We start from the raw sequence: 26,283 nt of genomic DNA on the forward strand, positions 1-26,283 counted from the left end.
GTGAGTGAGTGAGTGAGTGAGTGAGAGAGTGAGAGAGAGAGAAGCATAAGCCGCGTTCACACTGCGGTACTTTTCCCACAAAGGTTCATGCGAACTTAGTTCATGCAAACTCTTTATTTCGCATGAACTAAGTACAGATCGCGTTCACACCAGAAAAAGTCCCTGGGGGTGGATTAGGCAAATGAAGCCGCTGATGTCACTTCTTCTTCTTCTGCTTTGGGTTTACTGGCAGGCCGCAGACCACTTCACGGCGTATACTGCCGCCCAAAGTCCCCGGCCGGAAGTCCCCGGAGTTGGGGACTGGCTTCAGTAGAAGCTGCTGGGAGTCCCAGCAGCTTCTACTGAAGCCTTCCGAGTAAATCGCCAGAACACCGACACCTCCTCATCTCCACCGCTCCCATGTTTTATTTTGTGTTGCCATAAGTTAGTCTCTCTGCGTTTCTGCGCTGGGCTAATGCTAATAATGCTAATGCGAGGATAATAAAATGGCGGCTTCACAAAACTTGTTGGGAGTTTTACGGGGCGTGGTTTGCAATCCGCCCAGCCAATCAGGAATATAGCTCTTTTCTCAAAAAAGAGCCGCTTGAAAGTCCCTGCTCTCTAGTGCGGCTTTCACACCAGCGCTTTTCAGTTTCTAGCTCCGAGCGGGAGCTTTTCTGGTTCAGCTCCGGTTTCCCTTTTCAGCTCCCGCTCTGTGCACACCGCCCACTGGCGCCCCAGAGCTGCCCTTGCTGCGTCATGACGTCACCGTTTACATCGCTGATTTGCCCCCCAACGGCAGCCATTACGGCAGCTCACAACAACAACAACAACAACTGCGTCGGGTCGATGATCGTGTTGCTTTTAATCACACGAAGCCAGAATAAATTGAATAACGACTTCTCCAACCTTATACTTTTCTCCAGAGTGCCGTGGTTCATTGTTTATTAATGTGTTTCTGCAGCATTTACCGACCGCTGCAGTGCTGCTCTTCCACGGAGTGTATTCTCCCGTTAGCTCCCGGTTAGCTCACACTGCAGCGGCCGCTCTAAAGTATTCACTGTCCGACTCACACAAGCAGCTGATGCATATCCCCAGTTCCCCTTAGCCTAAGTGAATGTGTGTCAGTCTGAATTGACACTGTTTGGTATCACAACGCTGTTATGAAAGTTTCTCTGGTATAAAACGGGTGATGTTAGCAACCGAAGCTAAACTGACTACTTGCATCCAATAGCTGCAATAATACAAAACAACACGTCTGCCTCTCTCCACAATGATCGATAACAGCGAACGGATGGTCAAAGTAAGGCACAAATAAACAGAATCACACGAAGCCTGGTTAGTGTTGCCTGACTTTATAAAGTGTGTTTATAGGCACTACTGCTTGTAGGCAGGCATAACAGTCGACCCATGGGAGGTGGGTTTAGTTTCCTGCACGCCTCGATGTAAGAGAGACGTAAGCGACGTCGCCTCTTAGCTCCAAAGCTCTTGCCTCTGGACCGACAATTTTTTGGAGCTGGAAATGAAGCGGATTCCGGAGCTAAGAGCCGGCGCAGCTCCGGTGTGAACTGGAAAACCCGGCGCTTTTCAGGCTCTAGCTCCGAGCTGGAGCTGAAAAGGCGCTGGTGTGAAAGGGGCATAGCAGGGACTTTCGAGGGGGTAAAAAGGTTCGTATGAACTACTTTTAGTGAACGCGATCATGAACTAAGTTCGCATGAACCTTTGTGGGAAAAGTACCGCAGTGTGAACGTGGCTATACACACACACAGGTGAAAGAGAGAGGGAGAGAGAGAAAACAATATACACACACACGAGATGGAGAGAGAGGGAGGGAGAGAAAACGGTACACATATACTGTACACAGGAGATAGGGAGAAAGAGAGGGAGGAGAAACAAGAAATAAATAACTTACCTGCAAGGCTCAAGTAGTTCCTCCAGCTTTTGCAGTTTGGCAAGCTTTGGCAAGTTTGTCAGTCACCATGGCAACCTTGCTCTTTTGCTGCGCCAGGGTAGTGGTCAGTGGAGATGTGTTTCTCTGCATCCTCTTTACCATCTCCAGCGTAGAATTCCATCTTGTTGCAACGTCCTGAGCAAGTGATTCTTGCTTAAGTCCGTGTGAAACTTGCTCTTCGTTTAATTCCTGAGCGTTAGATGGACTATGTTTAAAGTGCCCGACAATCTTGCGACATTTGGCCAGAACACTTTCAAATCCACTGTCTTTAAGTGAGACTGTGACCGTTCTTTGAAGACTGCGGGCCATGCAAGGCAGGTGTTCAAATGGAAGTAGCCTCGCGGCAGCTACCATGTTACGAGCGCTGTCAGTGCCGAGTGTGGTCAACTTTTCCTTGATTTCCCATTCGTTTGCAACATCCAGAAAATGGTTAGCACATGCCTCGGCATAATGTCGCTCCTCGGTTTTACTCACAGTAAGTGCAAACGACTGCAGAGTCCAGTCTTGATCAATGAAATGCGCTGTGACGCCCAAATAATTATCGTTGTTGACAGACGTCCAGTGGTCACCTGTGACAGCGATGTGCTTTGCTTGCTCAAGCATGTTCGTCCGCTGTGCCCTCTCATCCTCATACAACGTGTGTATTCTTGACATAATGGTTCCTCTCGAGGGTAAATTATAGGAGGTATCTCCCGATGCAACACGAATTATTTCTCTCAGTCCATCATCTTCTACTATGCTAACTGGGCGGCAGTTTTTAACTATCCAAGTAACCAAGGAATTGGTTAACTTTTCGCTTACAGGTTTCGTTATTCGCCCATGAGTGCCACACTCCTGTAGTGTAGACTGGCGAGGTCCCGTGGAGGTAATTTTAGCAGGGTGTTTTGCTTTGAGGTGATACGCTAAAGACGTGCTACTTCTGTGGTCATTAAATTCGGCTTTGCAAACTGTGCAAATTGCCTTGGTTTTGTCCAACGAGCCGTCGGGCAACTTTTTAAAATGAAACTTTCCCCTTAAAAGTCCGCCCTTATCCATCTTTCCGCCATAGACTCTCCTTTAGTTAGGATAGATGTTTGCCCGGTTTGCCCGCGCAAGTGACCAAAGGTTATGGGTCAGCTGCCACCGGAAGTAAACAAAACCACGTTAATTGCGTTAAAACATTTTAATGTATTAAATGTTTAAAATTAATCACCAAAATGAACGCGTTAACTTTGACAGCACTAGTTTTTAGCAATGAGGGGTTTCAAATGTGCTTCCTCTAGTATGCCGTTTGTCATAGTTGTGAAAAGTCTGAATTGTTTCCATACTTTGTACCGCTCCACTGTATTAATCTCACCCTACACTGAAGCACTTCATTGGATTAACCCTCCCTGGAGACATTATAATTCAGAAGAGACGTAGACCTCCGTGAGTCTGAGTCCCTCACCCTGTTCCAGTCCCGCCTCAAAACCCACCTCTTCAACTCTCTATCCATAAACCCCCCCCCCCTCTCAATCAACTTCCTCCTGACTGCTTTTCTGTTGTGTTTTGTTTCTTTTTGGTTCTGTCTTTGTTTTTGTTTTGTTTGTCTACCCTCCCTCCCAAATGTAAAGCGTCTTTGGGTTCAGAAAAGCGCTATATAAAATTGATATATTATTATTATTATTATTATTATTATTATTATTATTATATGTGATGACAGTGGAAGCCTCACCTTGAAACTCAAAGTCAACCTCCCACTGAGACCCAGTGTGAACACTCACACTGTCCCCTGTGCATTTGCAGTGCCATGCCATATATAAACTGTATATACTCTACGGCTACTCTTTAGTATGTTAACATATGACGGCACCTTCGGCTGTCATTCTCATTAGTCACACGCTAGTTAGCTGATTATTCCACTTGTGTCAGAGATATATCGGCGCTAGAAAGGTCTGCCTTCTTTGATTTTGTCTCCTTTTTCACTGACAAAATTCAGAAAATCAGACAAGCAGTCAGTGCCTCTGCATCAGGAACAGCAAATGTGTTGTCTCTGTGTCCACTTAACATCAATTCAGACATCATGACACAATTCCATCAGATTAATGATAAAAACCTAGAGGACATTATACAACTTCTGAAGTCCTCCTCCTGCTGCCTTGATATTATTCCAACAGGATTTTTCAAAGATGTTTTGCCTTGCATGGCCTCAGAACTACTTCATATAGTAAACAAATCTCTTCACTCAGGTATTTTTCCACAGGTCCTGAAAACTGCAGTCATTAAACCGCTCTTAAAAAAGAATAATCTAGATGCTTCAGTAATGAACAATTACAGGCCCATATCAAACCTGCCATTTCTAGGTAAGATCATTGAAAAAGTTGTTTTTCAACAGTTGAGTAATTTCTTGCATTTAAATAGTTGTTTCGATGTGTTCCAGTCAGGCTTTCGTCCAAACCACAGCACTGAGACTGCTCTTGTAAAGGTCTTTAACGACATCCACTTAAACACAGACAGTGGCAGAACTTCAGTGTTAGTATTATTAGATCTCAGTGCTGCGTTTGACACTGTTGACCACAGCATATTACTAGACCGACTGGAAAACTGGGTGGGACTTTCGGAAACAGTTCTAAATTGGTTTGAATCCTACTTAAAGGATAGAAACAACTTTGTTTCTATAGGTAAATACACATCTGAGTTGACAAATATGACATGTGGGGTTCCTCAAGGCTCCATCTTGGGGCCTCTTCTCTTTAACATCTACATGCTACCACTGGCTCAGATAATGAAGAACAACAAAATAAGTTACCATAGCTATGCAGATGGCACACAAATGTACGTAACAATTTCACCAGGAGACTATGCTCCAATTCAAACACTGAGTAAGTGCATTGAACAAATCAATGACTGGATGTGTCAGAACTTTCTCCAATTAAACAAAGATAAAACTGAGGTAATGGTTTTTGGAGCCAAGGCAGAACGTTTAAAAGTTAGCGCTGAGCTTCAGTCTGCAATGTTCAAACCAACAGATAAAGCCAGAAATCTTGGTGTAGTCATGGAATCTGACCTGAGTTTCAACAGTCACATTAAAACAGTTACTAAATCAGCCTACTATCACCTAAAGAATATATCTAGGATTAAAAGACTAATGTCACAGCAGGATTTGGAAAAACTTGTCCATGCCTTTATCTTCAGTAGACTCGACTACTGCAATGGTGTCTTCACAGGTCTCACTAAAAAATCTATTAGAAAGCTGCAGCTGATTCAGAACGCCGCTGCTCGAGTCCTCACTAACACTAAGAAAGTGGATCACATCACTCCTGTTCTGAAGTCTTTACACTGGCTTCCTGTGTGTCAAAGAATAGATTTCAAAATATTGATGCTGGTTTATAAAGCACTGAATGGTTTAGGCCCAAAATACATTACTGACCTCCTGCTAAACTATGAACCATCCAGATCTCTCAGGTCTTCAGGGACTGGTCAGCTTTCTGTCCCCAGAGTCAGAACTAAACATGGTAAAGCAGCGTTCAGTTATTATGCTCCAAATATCTGGAACAAACTAACCAGAAACCTGCAGATCCGCTGCAACTCTTACTACTTTTAAATCCAGGCTGAAGACTTTTCTTTTTGTCGCTGCTTTTAATTGAACTATTCATATCTTAAACTGCACTGTAACTTTTATCCATGTACTTTTTCTTGTAATGTTTAATTGAACTATTCATATTTTAGACTGCACTGTAACTTTTATCCATGTATTTTTCCTTAATGTTTATTTTATTAGCTTTTCTTTTTTAATGCTTAATGTCTTTCATTTTTTTTTTTTTTGTAAAGCACTTTGAATTGCCTTGCGTTGAAAAGTGCTATATAAATAAACTTGCCTTGCCTTGCCTTCTTTCAAATATGATAGGACAAGATGGCACTAGATATACTTAGCGGGTGTAGTTTGGTCACTTTGAGCAGCACAAGACGAGTGCCAAGTACTTCCATTATATTTGAGAGAAGGCAGACATTTCTACAGCTCATTCTTAGAGCACTCTGCAACCCATGCTAAAACAATCTAGATTGATAGATAGCACTCCAGGTAGGAAGAAAATGATCAATAAGTCTAAAAAGGTCTTCAAATACAGCTCTTTCTCCCTCGGCCAGTTTCAAAAGTGAGGACCACAGATGGGTCATTCTCATATATTATTCCACAACGACGAATAAAAGCTTAATATGAAAACGCAGTCTGATATAAGTCTGCAGGGTATTTACTCAATCTCTTTTAAGTGCAGTTCCAAGGGAAGTGGAGCACCGAAGTGGAACTGTAGGGCAGAAAATGAAACAGCAAGAAAGAGAAGTGGAAAAAAGCAGAGCCAGTGATGTGGATGAGTAGACTTACCTGGCCCAGAGCAAAAGGACGCAATCACAGCCAGTATGCATACGTAACTGAGGTAGGGCATCCATGACATACTGTCCTGGAATAAGAGTGCAAAAAGACGATATTTTAATGAACAAATTGGTAAAAAATATCTAAAGTCAGCTCTGAGTAAGTGTTTAAGTCTTTAAGGGAATTTATGAATTGATCGCCGCATCCTATGTGTATTTTGTTTTTGTTCAACAGCCAACATCATCCAATACATCCAGGAAAATATCATCAATACATTAGTGTGTGAAGACAAGCGCAGTACAGAGACACCTTGTAATTTAGAGTATGTTATAAATGAGGTCAGTGAAGAAGAGGAAGAGTGGCTTACCTGGAAATGAAGGAACACTGTTAGTAGGCTGAAGAATACAGCCATGGAAATGAAACCAAAGATGAGCAGGGGCTTCCTCCCGATTCGCTCTATCACTAAACCCTGGGAAGAGATTTAATGTAACAGTTTTTAAATCATTTATATGTTTTTCTTTACAATGACTGTGATCCTGAACATATTGGAAGCAGAGTCACACTAGGGATGCCAATGTCAGTTTATGTAACAGCACTGAAACGTCTCAATATCTGGTTTCTGATCAAATGGAGTACAGACATTTATATTCCCCAGAGGATTAATCTTACTAATTAAGGTGACTGTAACCTGTAGTGCCACCATAAGATTGGCCTTTTCGTTTTTTATCTTCACAACATTTCGATTGTTATCTTGAAAAAAACCTTTGATGGATTGCCTTGACATTTAGTACAGATGTTAATGATGCCCAGAGGATGAATCTTAATAACTGTGCTGCTCAATTCTTCATCTCATGCCATCATGAGGTCAATGTTTCGACATTGGTCTCTGATCAAATAGTAGTGAATGGACAATTCACTACTAAGAGACCGCAAGAGAACATTCTAAAATGTTAGAATGCTAACAAGTTGATTTAAAGAAGTTGTCTCTTTCTGATTTCTGATCAACATGTTACAATCTATTTTGTGCATTTTCTCAGCTTCGTCTTGCACTGTATGAAAACAATCTTGGAAATGACAGTCAAGGACAACAAAATAACAACTTATTTTAGAACAAAGACTTGCTGAATGGAGAACATCACATGTATCTGCTGAAACTGTCAAACCACTGCTGAAGGTGGAGAACCCCCTATACATTGTAAAGTAGAGATTTACTCACACACACAATACTGCATGTGTCTCATCAATAATTATACAGACTCTTCCAGGAGGTCTTTCTTCTTTGGTCATGGATTCATTGGGGGAAAAGATAGCGAGCCCGGAAAAAAAAGTTTCTTCCCCCTTTTCCATTGTGGCTCCAGAACATTATAGTATTCATGAGTTTGCCCTCAAACTAGCCTAACCAGTGGCATTGTACCAGGTTGTGGATAAAGGTTACTGGTATATGATCAGTATGCAGACCTGCACCGAGGGGCTTCTGAGTGTAACAGGGAGGAAGAAAATAACTTGAGATGTTTTTACAATGTGATTTATGTGCGGTGTAGGAGAGGTGCTTTCTTCCCTGTTCCTAAGAAAACAGGATCAAGACTTTTCCACAGGTCTAAGTTTACGTTGGCAGCAGGTTATGTGTCTGCTTTAGTATTTGCCTTCAAATGCATTGAAATTCCCTCCGTGTGTGTGAGTGTGTGCGTGTGCGTGTGTGTGTGCGGTCCTTGAAGACATTGGGTATGCCACACACAGACAGAAGCACACACACATACACCAACCTCCCGCAAAGCTGCAGCTCGTTAAGGACTCTATAAGAGACTGAATGTGTGTGTGTGTGTGTGTGTGTGTGTGTGTGTGTGTGTGTGTGTGTGTGTGTGTGTGTGTGTGTGTGTGTGTGTGTGTGTGTGTGTGTGTGTGAGAATGATTAATTAATGATCAATGATTAAGAGTGGGGACAGAAGTGAAGTGCCTAGGAATGTGTGTTATTTCCATTAAGAGCAGAGTGCTATTGTTCAAGTCCTCTATTCTCCCATCCAGTGCTCTGTACCGATTCATGTCATTGATTAGCTTTGTGTGCATGTGCACCTACCCAGGTGTTTCATATTTCGAGCACAAATAAAATGAATGCACAATTAATCGAAATTCTATCGAAATCGCAATATAGAACTATTTCGAAATCGCAGTGCTATAATTGTTAAATGCGAAATATGTGAACACATCACCTTGTATTGTAATCCTTACCCGTTAGGGTGCTGTAGATGAAGCTACAGCACCCTAACCCTAACCCTAAATAATGTTAGAACATTTTTTATTGCCTCTAATATCGCAAATCGTTTCGCAATAGCAGTATCAGTTTAAATAGTCGCATATATAATAGTTATTATTTTTAACTCATGCAGCCCTCTTATAAATGACACTGAACTACTCTATGAAAATAGAATAAGTGACGATAATACACCATCATCCCACAGATCACTACAGAAGTAAGACAATGATATTTTTTATATTTCTTTACACACTGGTGACACATAACCTTGCAGGTAAATAATATTAAGGGTTTCTAAGATTGTTCCAATCCTGTTAGAGGCTCTGCCGTCTGAGCATAGCTGAAGATAATGGTTTGTGTTTCTGCTTACACACAATGTAATTTGCCGATTATCTCATTAGTACGGCATGGAATAACTTCCACAGGCACAATGAGTAATGCTTCAAAATCCATAACAATAAACATAAAGAATTTATTTCGCTTTGTCACTGAGTATTTTTTTTATTTCCTTGCGACCATAAGGTACATTTTCTGTGATAATTTGTTTGTGTTTATACTTGCTAAAGGGATTCAGAGTGTGACGTATGAGATTTAATAAGGCACACACTCCACAGTTCTTGTGCGTTAGCCAGCCATATAGTGACAAGTGTGCCGGAGTGAAAGGGTGACGGCCCAGTAGGGTACTGGAAGGCAGGAGGTCAGTGGGTAGCATTTTGCATTAAGTACTCGTACATTGTGCCTGTTTTTTGTTTTTCCATCGTGTGTTCCACAAAGATGCTATCATAGCTGTTTCAGGAGAAAACAATAGGAACAGGAAAGGAAACAGACATTTTCAGCTTTGTGAAGCGATGATAAACAAGTGCTTGGTTGATGCTTAATGATGCATTCAAATGTGTTGCGAAATTCAAAGGCAGCAGACATTTCTAAATGGCCATTGGAAAGAATAGATGTAGAATAGATACAATTTCTCTCCAGGGGGCTCGAATTGTGGTGAAAATGTAAAGCCTCTCAGATCCGACATGAAATCCATTGTTACTACGTGTTTAATGACGTCACTGTTAATGACAGAGATGGGGAGAACAAAAGGAGAAAGCATGGAGGATAATAAGAGAGAAAACTGGGGCTGGACGTTTGTTCTGTATATTCATGACCAAAACTTGATTTCTCGAAGTCTAAAAGGGCAGCTTCCAACAACGAATATTATACAATGACAATTTACATGATACATTTTGTCAGTGACCTTGCTGAAAAATACAATAAATCAATTAAAAGGCGGACGGACTCTTCGTTCCCTCCATTTATATTTTCCACACCCACATATGTTATTCCATCAGCATGCATTGTTAGACTGAAAAAGCATGCTTGTGTGTGACAGGGAATATGCAAATACAGTAATCAAACACATTTAAAGTTTACAAGAAGTGGAACGGTTACATCATACCTGCAAAATAAATATTTTGTCCTTGTATTGGAGGTCCAAAATTGCTGCGAGCAAATAAGATTAGACAAAAGGTGTGAAATAAGATTGGGAAAAGATCAAATATCTGCTTGTCCTGGTATGCACAGTTTAATGACATTACAATCCAGGGAGGTGGTTATTGAATTTAGGCTTTCATTTCGATCAATTACCACATACACCAATTATTGCAAAGTCTTCTGAAGGACATTTTTTGTTGCATTACAGCCTGTTTATGTCCGATATCCGGTTTAATGTTGTTTTCTGTGATGGCGCATAGTGATGAGTGACAGAGCTGGATAGCATCCTTTACACGGATTCAATGAAAGGTGTGCACTTTAACCTTTTTGTAACACAAATAATGGGAAATCATTTTAATAAATTACATTAAATTACGTTGGTTCATGCACAGTCAATTCCAGGTAGTCACCAAAACACACCCATATTGATGTAATCAATCAAATGGCATTTTCTGACTAACATGATGGGGTTTGCTTAAACTGCTATGTAGGCACTGAATGTGCTTTCTATTATTTAGTGGGAATGCTGATACAGCAACTACCACGCACACAATTCTTTATTATTATTCTGACGGGTTATTTTGCTGCTCTTCTTCTCCCACATTCCACATCGCAGAAACTCCGTTCAAAACGTTCAGCTCGGTCGGGAATCGATCACTATTACTTTTCTCATTCATAACTTTCATAATTCCCGAGATATATCCCATAATTCATCAAATGTTTAACATTGAAATCAATGGAGAAACTCTTCAGACTTGAATAATCTTCATGCGACTTCAACTGCTAACTGTTCCTTCATACTTTCACTCAGAAACTTCATTACAACTTTAACATGTTACACATCTTTCTGACATTATTCATATTAAACAACTTTTAAATCAGATTCATACTTTTAGAAATATTAAACATTGTTCAGACCTTGGTAAAGAGGCCTTCTTCAGATTTTAACATTAGTGTGTATTTTTCTTTTATTTAACCTTTATTTAACCAGATAAAAGCATTGAGATACAATCTCATCTTCAATGCTGACCTGTGCATCCTACGCAGTCAGTGAGGACCATTCAGTTAGGCTATACAGTTTGCAATGATGAGTCCTATAGGGTGCATTTGATATCAACACACTCTCACTCCCTAAGCGTCCAATAGCGACGTTTGGTCAGTGTCCGTGGCGTCCAATTGTGACGCTCCTAGGCTCCTTCAGCGTCATAAAGGGACGCAAATAGCTTTCAACTGATTGCAATGTATTCCCATCTGCGTCGGGATTTGACGCTCATGGAAGCACGGCATTCGTTTATGTCGGCTGCCCTTAAAGGTAATGTGAGCGTCCATTCCCAGGAGTAAAGGATGGCAGAAGACACTACACTACCCAGAATCCCCAGCTATCGTTTGTACTACACCATGTGCTCTTGACAAACCCCGTGATAGTCCTCATGCTCTGTGATTGGAGAGTGTGCTCCGAGGCTTAAGCCGATTCTCGAACAGCACTTGAAATGGGATGGAACCACGGCAGACTGTCCAAAACTGGATTTGAACGGGTCCACCGCGTCCCCCCTCCCCCACCCCGTCCCCAGAACTACACATGCTGGCTATTCTGTTTCGCAACATGTTCTCTATGTTGCGAGTTGTTCTCTATGTTGCGAGTTGTAGTTTTAAAAGACATTTTCGTATTTCCCATAATAAGAAGTTGCCAGTATTAAACTGTGTACATCCCTGGAGGTTTAGGGGACAGGAAACACTCACATTTAAAACATATAATTAATAAATGGGTGAAAATTGCTTGTGCCCATTATTGGGAAGTATTAATATATATACCCACATGCCAGCTAAGGTCAGAAGAGCTTTATTTAACAGCTGGTCTTATGTGTGTGACCCCTGTGATAACATTACATTACATTAATTGATAAGCCTGAAACATGCACTTGTCAAGGTTCAGAGGCACATTTTGCAAATATGGCAGTAGCCATCGATCAGCTTAAGATAAGATATACTTTATTGATCCCAAGTTGGAACATTTGCGTTACATCAGCATGTGTAACAGTTAAATATGCAGTTGTGTTTATTTGAAAATCATTTAGTATAATCACATACATTCTGTGTTTTATATTCAACAATTCTGTGTTCTTTATTTATTGATTGTTCAATACCTGACAAGGCCGGAGATGAAATATCTACATACATCTTATAAGAGTATAATACATTATGTATAATATCAGTTAAAATAAGTGCTTCAACATAGTTAACATTGCTGGAGGTATGCACAAATATTGATAGATGTCTTGTAATGCACTATTGAGGAACCTGCAACCCAAGTTTTTCATTCAGTGCAGAACTACACCACAGTTGTGTAGGCCTATATGATATGTCAATAAACCTTAGAAAATCTTGAAATCTTGAAAGGGATGTGCAAAATAGTCATTACATACAGTCTTTAATTAACTATTAGTAGAGAATAACGAGTAATGAATATACTTTATAGGGATCGTATTAATATCTATATATTATATTAAAATATTGAAATTCAATAACATGCTTTAACCACCAGGTGTCCCTTTATATCAGCTGTGCACCTTTATGGTGTAAATACAGCCTATCTACCAATTGGATCAAATATAAAAGTGAGCCGAATTAGTGTTGATACTGCAAGGAGACGTATTGTGTGAAAAGAAATGTAAGATGTTGTTTAATGGCTGATATATTTATGATCCACGTCACGTTTTCAGTTCCTCATGTTTGTCTTCTCATCAGGGCTCTATAAATACAGAACTACGGCAGATATGTAATATGTAATGCAGCCGAACAGTGTATTACAATGCCGTTATGTGATGACTTTCAAAGAGAAAAGCAAGCACACTCGGAATGAGGTATTATTATTATTTTGGTCTGTTTCCGGTATTTGTTAATGACGATGTGCTCTGAGATGTGAGACTGGAATTGCACAGGGGGGAAATAACGTAGGCTATCTTTAGATGCGGATTTTGTTAAACTAATATGTTTAGGCTGTGGACCAACACTATACATTGACGGCGAAGGGGGTAGCAATAAAGATAACACCATTAAACAGTTACACAACATAACAGAAATAATATCGATAGCAGCGTCCCTAGCAACCACCTTGGTAACAATGAAAACGTCGCGATTTCCTGAAGTAATCTTCGTAATAACTAGCAAACTAAAGATCATGTACATCCACTGCACACATAATCTGAAATAACAACTCATATTTCTCGCATCAAATGACATCAAAACGCATTTTAATGGCCAAACTAACTTTAAAATAGGCATTTTCTACCGAGAATAAAACGAATTTCGGCCATGTTTTCTTTTTCTGCAGGTAGAAATTTGAAGATCATGTGACATAGACGCCAGCCATCGGAATGAATGGTGAAAAAAACGGGGTTTGTCAAACAGAGCACATGGTGTAGGCCAGAGCAGAGCCATTTAATAGAAGAGTTACGACATCTACGTTCACTCCAATGGACCACTTTTTTACAGCAATGGCGGATCGTGGAGCCTCTCAATCGTTCCGCGGAAGTTAGCGCCAAGGCTATCAGAGCTGTGGAGTTGCAGCATAATACACCGTTCGTGACGGACTTTTAAAGGTAAGAAGAAGTTTAAAGATGTATATTGCGGATATTATCAGTACATCTGATTCAAATGAACATGTGTATTAAAGGATGTCAGTGGATTATCCCTATATATATATAAATATAACTTTGGTGCGTGTAAGAGTGAGTGTTTTTAGCAGAGCCATATTGTGTCCTTGTGATTCTGTTGATTATTACCCGTCTGTATAATGTTGCAGCCCAGCTGATTCCGGATTGATGGCAAAGGGATAGGGACTTAAGTGAGAGTGAAAACACAAGGTACGTTTAATACTACTGTTTTATATAAGTAAACACGTTATCTCCCCAAGGCAATAGGTGTGCTATATAGGTGTGTATAACCCTTTCTCCTGTCTGTTGCTCCCTCTCTCAGCACAAGAACCAGAGGGGGGTTCAATGGAGCCTGAATACCTGCACTGAGACCCTCACCCTGCACCCTGAGTCTCAACTCTCAGTGTTTTTCAAGCCTTTCCCTGTTTTTTTGTATTAAACAAAACATTAAGCTTTCCCAATGGTGTGATTTTCGTTTTGTGAAAAAGTGCAAATGCAGTGTTTGTATATAAATCACATATTTTGTTGCTGTTGGTCGTGAAATTGCTCCTGCTGACTTGAGCCAGCCATTTTTTCCTCCGCTCTGTGTCAGTGGGGAAGCCGTACATTCGTACTCCTTTCTCTGAGCGATTTGAGCATTCCCAGGCAGCACATCAAACCATGGTGGCGACTAGGAGGCAGCACAGCAAACCAGGACAACACGGAGGAAAAGGCACCGACAAACTGCATGATATGCTCTTCTATGTTTATTGAATTCCATGTATTTGCAATGGATGTTCCTAAAGCAACACATTTAACATCATCATCATCATATCCTGTCGGTCTCCTGTCCTTTCTGAAAGCCATAAAGACGACATTAGTCATTTAGATAACTTGTGTCCTCAATTACCAGGGGATTACTGAAACTACCATGAATTTAATAAAATGGTAGAAATGAATCCAATCTGAATTTTAAAGCATTACTTTAGATCCCCTCCCTCTAAATGTATCAATAAACATTAGAAAGTGATCCTCCTGACTACCATACAAGTTTAAGAAGATAATATTGATTTGAAAGAATTCAAAGCTATAAATAAACAGCAACAGGCTCTTTAACCAAGGCACTGTTAGTAACATGTAAACTAGTTGTTCACACTAATCCTAATATTATCACTTAATATTAGCAAATTCGATTTTATTTTTGAAAGCATATTGATGTAAATACATACACATATCGATTTGTTGTATAAATATTTCGAATCTAAACCTTTATTCACTAATAATTACCAAAAATCGTAGTTCTATCTCCTGTTATCAATGCATTCACATTGCCCGCCATGAACTTCCGGGGAACGATCCCTCGTCTACATGAACCACGTGACGATAACCGTTTTTGGACTTCCGGTGTCGTAACTCTTCTATTAAATAGCTCTGGGCCAGAGGTGCCCAGTATGTCGACCGCTGGTAGACCGCGAGTCATTCATTAAAATAAAAAAAATCAAGCTCCGTTAAAATAGACAAAACAGGTTTTGATCCCTCCTCCCTTTATTCAGGAGTTTACTTGATTGACAGAAAAAGCGACCTATCGCTTTCCAGTCTGTTAACCCAGAATGCAAAGCGATATAACATCAGTCAAGTGCCGGGTAGTGATGGGAATTCCGGCTCTTCTTGGTGAGCCGGATCATTTGGCTCGGCTCACCAAGAAGAGCCGGCTCTTTCGGCTCCCAAAGGGCTCTTCAGTTTACCACATATTATACCTTTTATAATTAAATCAAATGCCATGCCTCATTTCGCTCCATTTGCTCTTTCCAGCGCAACGGACTACTTTTCTTAGCGGATGCATGTCAATTTAAATCAATACATAAAACTATTTTTTAAATCAATAAAATCATTTTCTAAATCCATAAAAGCATTTCAATTAATATTGGGAGTCATGTCGTTACTTTGTTGAGAATGTGGCCATGTGTAATAAGCGGGATAATGTCCACATTGCATAATGTGCCTTCATGCCGATCTAGATCCCTCCGCAAAAACAAAACAAAAAAACGGCTCGTTCGCGGGCGAGAGCCGGCTCCCGTCGTTCACGAGAGAGAGAGAGAGAGAGAGAGAGAGAGAGAGAGAGAGAGAGAGAGAGAGAGAGAGAGAGAGAGAAAAAAAATATGCCTATTTCATTATAACTTTGAGAGACTGTTCATAGGACCCATTTGAGTCTGGTGTCTAAGTTGACTGTTCTACTCGTTTATTGTATTCCTTGTACTTATATTTGTGTTTTATGTTTAAGATTTCAGGACATGGAGAGTGGTTTCTTAGCCTGCTTGTTATGTGTTTCTTGACAGAGAGAGAGAAATAGAGAGAGGTTAACATGCCATTTTAGTTTTATGTATTCATGTATTTGTTTCTGTTCAAGAACCCAAATAGAGTTGTTGTAGTTATCCCATGTATACATAACACGTGTTATTCAGCTCCTTGCAATTTGGGATTTTATTTTTGGTTGGTAGACCTCGGTGAGCTGGTCATTTCAAAAGTAGCCCACCGGCCCAAAAAGTGTGGGCACCCCTGGTGTAGGCCAAACGATAGCTGGGGATTCTGGGTAGTGTAGTGTCTTATGCCATCCTTTACTCAGAAAACATATTTGTTTCTCCGAATCGAAGGGGAAAAATACAAAAGCATTGCACACAATTTAAACCAATCAATGTTGTGTAATTAACAAGGATAATCTGGTGTTTTTTAGTCGATGAGTAGTGCAGATATCACTGTAAAATCAATCGACAGTAAGAGGAGTACTAAAATTCTCCGTTATCCAATGGGAATGGATGCTCACATTGCCTTTAAGGGCAGCCGGCATAAACGAATGCCGTGCTTCCATGAGCGTCAAATCCCGACGCAGATGGGAATACATTGCAATCAGTTGAAAGCTATTTGCGTCCCTTTATGACGCTGAAGGAGCCTAGGAGCGTCACGGACACTGACCAAACGTCGCTATTGGACGCTTAGGGAGTGAGAGTGTGTTGTTGATATATAACGCAGTGCAGCATGGTAGAGTGGGTCAAGTTTGACCAAAACAGTGGGACAGTGTTATGACCCGCCTCCCTACTCAATAGAAGTGGCTCGTGAGGCAGTCCGCAACATAAAACAAAAGTACACAACACGTAGGCACTAAACTGCGATCGTACATTTATTGCCACAATCATAAAACATACACTGGAGGACAGGTAAAACAAACAAACAGACGGAGGGGACTTGGGCCAACCACACCACGGGCAGTAGGATCCAGAGCCTTCCTCCGCTACCCAAAATCCAACAGAACCTAACGGGAGAAATAAAGCCGCGAAAACCTAATACTAACACGTCCTCCAGGAAACACAACAAAAAGGCAAAAGAGCTCTGACACAGCAGAGACATCCGGAGTAGTGATCGGCCCCCTCCTTCTCCTTCAGTCTCCTCTTTTATGAGTGGGCTGATTGGCAACTGGGAACACCTGCGCCGAGCTCGGCTGAGTATCAACTGGGAACACCTGAGGAAGGCGGAGCCAGGTGTTCTTGCACAGCAGAGAGAACAAAGAGGACAACAAAAGGGGGGGGGGGTACGTAACAGACAGGCAAATCTATAAATAGTATCACCGTAGTCCAGCTGGGACAGGAATAAGCCAGAGACCAACCTTTTACGGGATGAAATTGAAAAACAACATTTAAGTCTGAAAAGGAAGCCAAGAATGAATTTCAATTTCTTTCAACCCCCGCCATGAGTTAGTGATTTTTTTTAAAACAAAACAATCACAACAATCAACCTTAGTTGACAGACGTGCTCACCACCACTCATTCCACACACCCGGTTAACAACACACAATACTACCATACCATAGCCAGTGCCTCTTTTTCGATGGTGGAATACACACGCTGGTGTCGATCAAATCTCCCGGAGCGGTACGACACAGAGCGCTCCACCTCACGATCAGCTCCAGTACATCTGCCCGCTGCGCGTCAGGCAAGTGTGCCAAATGAGACTCAACCTTCACCAGAGTCTCTGCAGCGATCGGGGCCTCCGAGGTGACAGGGAGGTCACTTTCAGCACTGGACCGCGCCACCACACCGGCAGCGACAGATTTACGAACAGCCCTGGGGCTTATCGTACCCGTTTTCCCACCCTCACGCCATAATGGCGGGTCCCTGATCGGTCCGTCCAACTCCGTAGCCGTAAAACAGTCAGACAGATCACCATCACTAACGTCAACTCCACTCTTTGCGCGGGTGACTGCAACCGTATTCACCCCCGGTTTAACGAGCACTCTGCCACCAGCTAAATCATTCCCCAAGACCAAATCTACCCCTTCAATGGGAAAACATGGCCGAACCCCGACAGTTACCGGACCTGTGACCAGATCTGACTCAAGATGAATATTATGCAATGGCGAACCCACACACTGCATACCAAACCCCCTCACAAGAACACCCGAACCCACAGCAGACTCCTCAGTGTGGGGCAACACACCCCTCATCATAAAGGTTTGCGAAGCTGCTGTATCTCTCAAAATGGTCACTGGAACCCTGTTGTTCTTCCCCGGTAAAGACACCATTCCCACCATGAGAAACAGAGCAAAAACGTCCAGTTCTGATTTGAGAGACCCTGGCTTTGAAGTACTCACCAAAGCGACCGTCTTTACAGGCTTCTCCTCATCCCGCAAAGAATAACAATTTGCAGCAATATGACCTCTTTTCTTGCAGTAATGACACACTGGCCTATCCGTAGATCCCCAATTCACCTCTCACGGTTTTTCCTCAGCAACTCTTGGCCTGCTGGACTGCCATGGCACTTTAGTGAAGACATGGGTTTCTCTGATATTATTGTCCACAAACCCGGCCTGTGCCCTAGTCCTCTCACTGTAGACAGTCTTGTGAGTAAGCGCATATTCGTCAGCCAAAACCGCAGCATCAAACAGTTTCACCGGTTTTTGCTCATTGAGGTATGTGGCTACTGTGTAAGGCAAACAGTTTTTAAATTCTTCCATGAGCACTAATGTTTTTAGGTCCTCTAGAGACTTTGTCCCCGTCGATGAGCACCATCGCTCAAACAGAACCTCTTTCTCACGGGCGAATTCCACATACGCTTGACAATCTTGTCTTTTCAAACCACGAAACTTTTGACGGTTTGCCTCAGGCACCAGCTCATAAGCTCGCAGAATTGCAGCTTTCACCTGTTCATAATCCCGGCTAACCTCCTCAGATAACGCAGTATACACCTCCTGCGCTTTACCCGCGAGAACGCACTGCAGCATAACAGTCCACATGTTCCCAGGCCATTTAAACGTTGTTGCTACACGCTCAAACAGCACAAAATAGCTATCAACGTCTTTTTCGTTAAACACTGGGATAAACCGAGTATACTTGCCGACGTCAAAATCATGAGGTTGCGCAGACCCCAACTGCTGAGTCTGGTGAGACGTCAGCTCCAGCTCCCTCAATTGTAACTCCGCCTCATACTTCCTCAATTCCAGATTACAGGCGATCTCCTTCTCTCTCAGTCTGTTATCACTCTCCTTCTCTCTAACCATCAGCTTGCGCAGCTCTAGCTGAAGTTGAAGGTCGCTCACTTTCTGAGAGACCTCTGTCCCGTCGTCCATGGGAACGTCTACTTCCTCCTCTGACAATACCTCCTGCTCTATAAGTGCAGCCAACAGCTGTCCCTTAATGATTTGTTTCCTGTTCTGCTTATTGACTACAATGTCAAATTTGCCTGCGATCAGACCAAGCTGCTGTTTGCTACATGCATCCAACTTCCCCCGAGTCGGATCACCCACAAACCCCTCCAAGTCGAAATCCATCACTGCCACTCTACGCTATACAGCCAAACAAACAACAAAATGCTGTCAAGGGCCTTTTAGAAAGTAATACTACTCACCACACCGGCACCTGCCCGAGACAGCCTTTGGACGAGCCCCCATATGTTACGACCCGCCTCCCTACTCAATAGTAGTGGCTCGTGAGGCAGTCCGCAACATAAAACAAAAGTACACAACACGTAGGCACTAAACTGCGATCGTACATTTATTGCCACAATCATAAAACATACACTGGAGGACAGGTAAAACAAACAAAAAGACTGAGGGGACTTGGGCCAACCACACCACAGGCCGTAGGATCCAGAGCCTTCCTCCGCTACCCAAAATCCAACAGAACCTAACGGGAGAAATAAAGCCGCGAAAACCTAATACTAACACGTCCTCCAGGAAACACAACAAAAAGGCAAAAGAGCTCTGACACAGCAGAGACATCCGGAGTAGTGATCGGCCGCCTCCTTCTCCTTCAGTCTCCTCTTTTATGCGTGGGATGATTGGCAACTGGGAACACCTGCGCCGAGCTCGGCTGAGTATCAACTAGGAACACCTGAGGAAGGCGGAGCCAGGTGTTCCTGCACAGCAGAGAGAACAAAGAGGACAACAAAAGGGGGGGGGAGTACGTAACAGACAGGCAAATCTATAAATAGTATCACCGTAGTCCAGCTGGGACAGGAATAAGCCAGAGACCAACCTTTTACGGGATGAAATTGAAAAACAACATTTAAGTCTGAAAAGGAAGCCAAGAATGAATTTCAATTTCTTTGTTAGAACTTCAATGTGATGTTTAAAGTTCAGATTACTGTCCAACCAAAAGCCCAGATATGTGTAGGTATCGACAAACTCAACAGAGAAGCCATCAAGGGTGTCAATGGAGAGGCAAGAGGACACTGACTTGGGAGCAAAAAGCATTGCTTTGGTTTTCTTACTGTTCAATAGCAGTTTAGAATCAAGAAGCGCATGCTGCAGCGTGATAACATCAGATTTTAAATTGGAAACGGCCATATCCAGAGAAGGAGCACATGAGTATTGTACTGTCCTCCTGATGATGTTTCTAATCAAAAGTAGGCAGCCAGCCAAACTCCCAAATAATGGACACGAGAGTCAGGATATAGCGTTAAGCTCCAGCTTTACTATGGACTCAATGGACATGCCGTTACAGCAAAGGAGTAAAACAAAAATAAAACAGACATATACATTGAATTAGTTACACAGAACGGATGCCATGCTAAAACATCCAAACAACTCAAATAAGCTTTAAAACTAGAAGATATAGTTTTAAACAAATAATTACTCACAAGCAATGCGTACGATGACTCAAATCAAAGGATTGCACTAGATAGAGAACACCATGTGGCTCTGCTGGGCTCTCACATATAACTGAACATGTGGCCTGATATACTTTGAAATACTGGCCTACTGTGCACTACCACGTTTCAACATAGGGGGTGCTAAACAACACAAAACACAAGATAAGCTGCCTGGAGGGCAGAACAAGTATACAATAGTGTCATCAGCATACATATGATAGGTAGAAAATGGCATCTGATTACAAATAGTATTTACATATAATAAAAAGAGCATGGGCCCCAAAATAGAGCCCTGTGGAACTCCCTTCTCCAAGGTGACAGGGTCAGAGACAGTACTACCCAACCTGACGCATTGAGTACGGTCGGTTAGATTACTCTGAAACCAGAAAATGGCGTTATGACCGAAACGAGACACTAACATAACATTAGACATAATGTGGTGATCTACAGTGTCAAATGCTTTGGCTAAGTCAATAAACAAAGCAACACAAACTGATTTTTTATCCAAAGCAGCCTTAATATTGTCTAAGACTCTCAGACTGGCAGTCACAGTACTGTGCTTTGATCTGAATCCAGATTGCATAGGGTTAAGGATGTTGTGTGAATTTAGAAAAAGTTTTAGCTGAGTAGAAACTAGGGACTCAAGAATCTTTGATAACACAGAAAGATTTGAGATAGGACGATAGTTATTCAACTCCGTGAGATCACCAGATTTCAAGAGGGGCGATAGCTTGCTTCCACACAGCTGGCAGTGTGTGAGTGGACAGGGAGAGATTACAAATATCAGTTACTGGTTGTGCTATAATCTGAGCTGCAATTTTTAAAAAGAACGGGTCGAGGCCGCCAGGCCCGGCAGACTTTTTAGGATCAATTGAGGGCAAACCCTGTAAGACTTCAGAGACCGAGAAAGAAGCTAAATCAAAAACAGGGGAGTTCATCTCTTGGCTGTGAGTACGACCATTTAGAGAGTCTTTGCTCATCAAAAATGTGACCAGCCTTTTTGAAGTGAGCATTGAAAGCATTAGGTCTGCAGGTCTCCCTTGAAAAAGAGATCTATGATCTCAATGGGACCAATCTGGTTAAATAAAGGTTTGAAATGAAATGAAATTAGACATACCATCTGAATCTGAAATAAAAGAATCACTGACCTTCAGTGTTTGAGGGAAACTAGAAACCTTCTTGTTCTGAAGTGATTTAATTGTTTTCCAGAACTTAGAATGGTCATTAAAACAATCGGTGGTTAAGGTCAGATAGTTATCAACTTTAGCTTTTTTAATAAGGGCTGAACATTTATTTCTGAGGACACGAAAAATAAGCCAGTCATCACTAGTGTTAGACTTTCTCGCTAAGTATTGCGCAGCTCGTTAAAGCTAGAGTGTGTGATCTCAAAGCTAGAGTGGAGGACAGATTGAAATTCGCCTTCATATATTTTTTTTAAACCTGCCATAATTCCCAAATCCCAAAATTAAGCACAAATAATTAAACAAAATGCCTCTTGAGGGTGACAAAATCTTTCAACATGTCTCCATTAAACCCCATTGTAAATTCAGCCTCATCTTTCCCCACCACAGCAGCCGCACACCTTTAGTTAATCTGCCAAAAAGGCCACATTATGAACCCGAAAGTACACAAAAAGCACACTTCAGATGCTCAGAGTTCTTGAGATGCTTCACATGTTGAAATGTCACCGATATCTGTTACGGTTCTTCAACAAAACTTTCACATGTAAGAGGTTTATCTCTCATTCAGAACAGTGCAAACGCTCTCCTCTCACTGATTACTGCACATCATCATGGAAACCTTTGATCTCTGGGCTCAAGCACAGGTGTTATGGTAACGTCGTTAGCTCAAATATAAACACCTGTGTTATGGAACACAATGTCATAATTCCAACTGACATGCTCAGAGCAACAGACTTCAGATAATGGTTAACACAGCTCTACATCAAATCTGATGTTACGTAATGTGGTGTTACTATGGCAACACATCCCTCGCCATAAAACAGCAGCAGACTTCAGATAATGGTTAATGGTCCTGCCCTCAACAGCTCTACGTCAATGATGGGGTGTCACCATATGCTGTTTCCATGGAAACGCATCCCTCGCCATAAAACACGATGTTGGTGTAACTCCAATGGACACGGTCCGATCGTCCCCCAAACTTCGCTTGTATATCACCGGCTCATGCCTCAACAGCTCTACGCCAAATCTGAGATCTCACCATAGGCTGTTTCCATGGAAACGCATCCCTCGCCAAAAAACACGATGTTGTCGTAACTGATATGAAAATGGTCAAAACACCACCAGACTTCAGATGACAGTTAATGGTCCAGCCCTCAACATGTCTATGTGCCATTAGTGAGTTTTCCTCAAAAGCTGTTGCCATGGCAACGCATCCCTTGCAATAAAACACGATATTGCTATAACTCCTATGACCATTTTCAAAAAGTGCTAAAACTTCACATGTGTGCTATCAGTCCAGCCGTGAAGACCTCTACGGGACAGTTTTGAGATTTCTTCAAATGCTGTTGCCATGGCAACACAATGCTCGCCATGGAACACAGTTTTCTCATAACTTCAGTGAAAACGCTCTAAACGGCCCAAAACTTCACAGGTTTGGTAACAATGCAGCCATCAACATATCTAAGCGTATTATGGGGTGTCATCAAATACCGTTGCCATGGCGACAGATCATTCGCCATTAAGTTAGTTCAAAAGTTTGCAGTTCAAATATTCTGCTGCTTTTCCAAGCCTTTTTACTTTATTTTCTTCTCTCATCACACATTCAAGCCCCCAGTGTTCATGTATCATTTCAATCTAAATGCATTACATTTCAGCATAGCAGTTTAGCTTCAGCTTTTCAGCATAAAGCATTCCCACTAGAAATTCTTGAAGAAATTACATTCTCTAGTCTATTCTCTAGTATCTATGACCTGTAGTGGAAAGTGGAGAATTTCAATTGTATGACACTTTATATTTTACTCCACTTCATCTCAGAGGGAAATATTGATATGTTTCCAAACCTACATTCATTTAATACATTTTGCGGGTGTTGGTTATTAACACAACAGATAAACCCACTCATACATTATTATTATTTATGGTTAAAGGTGAGGTAGGTAAGTTTGAGAAACCGGCTCGAGATCGCTAGAATTTGAAAATACACAACCGGAGAAAATCTGCCACTTCCTTATAGAGCCCCTCCTCCAACACACACGAACGCGCACATGACCAATGAGGGCACGAGATAAGTTTGTGCCCCGATGGAAGGCTGACAGGCAGGTAGGCCATCCAATCCGTTTAGCCAGCCCGGCTAAACGGATTGGTCGTACTTTTTACAGTATTACGGCTTCTACAGATGACATTTTTTTATGGATTTTTTGTCAAAGCACTTAAGATATTCATTGCTATCGGGATGTTAAGAGCATTCCATGGAATATAACAAAAAGTGTATCTCGAGCCGGTTTCTGAAACTTACCTACCCCACCTTTAAGCAAATGAAAACGGTATAAAATTAGATCAACCCTTTAACAACTGCAACATTAAAGTGATGAAAACAACAATTATAATCCAGTAACGCAATATTATACTAGAATAGGCTTTTCTGCATAATGGGTCTTAATTTCCCTTTAGAGCAATACAAGGTAACATTGTGTCATTTTGGTGCAATCGATGAGTCCTCCCGAAATTCATAAACACTTAAGAACAAAATAAAAAAACACAAGTATAAATCTTTCCTAATATTTAGGTCCCTGAATACATGTTAAGTTTCTTTTGAAAGGGCTTATCAGAAACGTTTGCCTGTGAGTTGCCAGCTTTGTGTGGTTTAAAAAGGCTTTTGTAAATAACTGAACCTGGAGCTACAACTTAAAGCACATCGTTGTGCATCAAGACCTCAGGTTTTGGGGATTAAAACTCACCTTTAAAATGTTGCCATCTAAATGAAAAGTCACATTTTAAAGCCAAGTGTAGATTTTGATCTAAATATCATAAATGTTTGAGGCTCCTTAAACCACAAATCAAATGAATCTTTCTCAACGGATGTTAAAGGGATTAGGAACATGACGCTCATACCAATGGTGTCCGTTCAATAGCAATTCAATATTAATGTATGTCTATAAAACTCTTGAGGTTGCCCTCTAAAAGGAAGATGTCAAGTACTCTGCTTTTACACTGAGGAAGTTTTGTCTGTCTTAGTTTGACAGGGGTTGAGATTGTAAAGTCCATATAGCTTGTTAAGTGCTTTATATACAAATGAATAAAGCAAAAGTGACTTATTGTTTTTATAATTAGTAAGTCATTTGTTGGATTGATTAATTCAATCAGTTCCACAACCGATGGATATGCAAATGTCATTATACTTTGTTCAACTTATATGTGTATGCCAGATAGCAATGGCTCATAATGATCAGCAGTATATACGTTTGGTCTTCAAAAGGTGATGGGGGGTGACTTGATAGGGTGATGCTGCAGGGCCGAAGAAAAAACTGATATCTGAAGAGTGCACACTGTTGTTTGAAGTGAGTCACTCTGCAGCTCAGTCGGGTCCTCTCCATGCCGTGGATAAAAGAAACTTTAATGTGCTTCTGCTCAGAGGAACCACATCATTTGATAGAAGCACACACAGGGGTTTTACACTAATTACATGAAGACGGATGAGATCGACTGCATCTCATGAGTAAAGTAGCATTTATGCAAAAATTCCAGATACTAAAGTTTGGTTTTTGGGTTCTGGAGTGAAATATGCTGCAGCTAGTTCTTTATGCATTCACATCACATCTCAAGAGCACAGAAGAGTAGGCAATTTAGACCAATAAAACATGTAACAGTGACAGATTCACAGTTTATTTACTCTCAGTTGACTATGACATGGGAAATTAAACTGCAAAGTGAAAACCTATTGGCTGTTCTTCTTGGTATATTTATATTGCACTACATGAGCAGATGAAGTTTAAGCTCATTTAATCAATATATTGATATTAACAATGGGTCAAATGACAATGTATGGTTTGAAATGGATGGCTTGCAGTAAGAAAGACGTAGAAAATGATCTGCAAATAATTTTCAGAGCTCTGCATCGTCTTAAGAGAGAGTGAATGATGCACTATTGCACTTACATTTGTCAGGTTGTAACCCAGAAATTATCTAGACATTATCCGGAGGAGCTGTATGTAAAAATACAAATGTTCGAATCAGTCTTAACGGACAATAAATGGATCCCTCAATTTTAGCTCCTGAGAAATATCTGATTGGTCCATGTGTGAATACATCTGCTCCTTCTCTGGAGTTTTTACAGTGAGTCACTGTGCATGTGTATATTGTTTCCTGGCGTTGGTGCAAAACCTTCAAAAAATAAACATCTGTTGGTGAAGGAGTTATTCTAATGAAAACACCAAGAAAAATGTTTTACTGGTATACAACCGGATTTATGAATTCATGCCAGAAAGGGCCCATGCTGAAATCGGAAGACAACTTCAACGCACAGCAAAATTCAGTGTTAGGACCAAATTACAAGCCAACTCTGTGAT

At 41.4% G+C, this 26,283-nt stretch overlaps 1 protein-coding gene across 9 annotated transcripts in view; it reads right to left on the bottom strand.

The window, feature by feature from the left end:
* The window catches only part of slc2a9l2 (solute carrier family 2 member 9, like 2), a 266,419-nt gene that overhangs the window by 82,768 nt on the left and 157,368 nt on the right, over nt 1-26,283 (bottom strand). For all 9 annotated transcript variants that reach the window (XM_034083015.2, XM_071203082.1, XM_034083021.2 and 6 more), the window contains 2 exons: nt 6,625-6,726; nt 6,270-6,345 (listed from right to left, as the gene is read on the bottom strand). In XM_034083015.2, coding sequence (XP_033938906.1) covers nt 6,270-6,345; nt 6,625-6,726 — 178 coding nt within the window. The remainder of the gene's footprint in view (nt 1-6,269; nt 6,346-6,624; nt 6,727-26,283) is intronic.

Source organism: Pseudochaenichthys georgianus, chromosome 5, assembly GCF_902827115.2.
Source record: "Pseudochaenichthys georgianus chromosome 5, fPseGeo1.2, whole genome shotgun sequence".
In the NCBI taxonomy this organism is placed as follows: Eukaryota; Metazoa; Chordata; class Actinopteri; order Perciformes; family Channichthyidae; genus Pseudochaenichthys; species Pseudochaenichthys georgianus.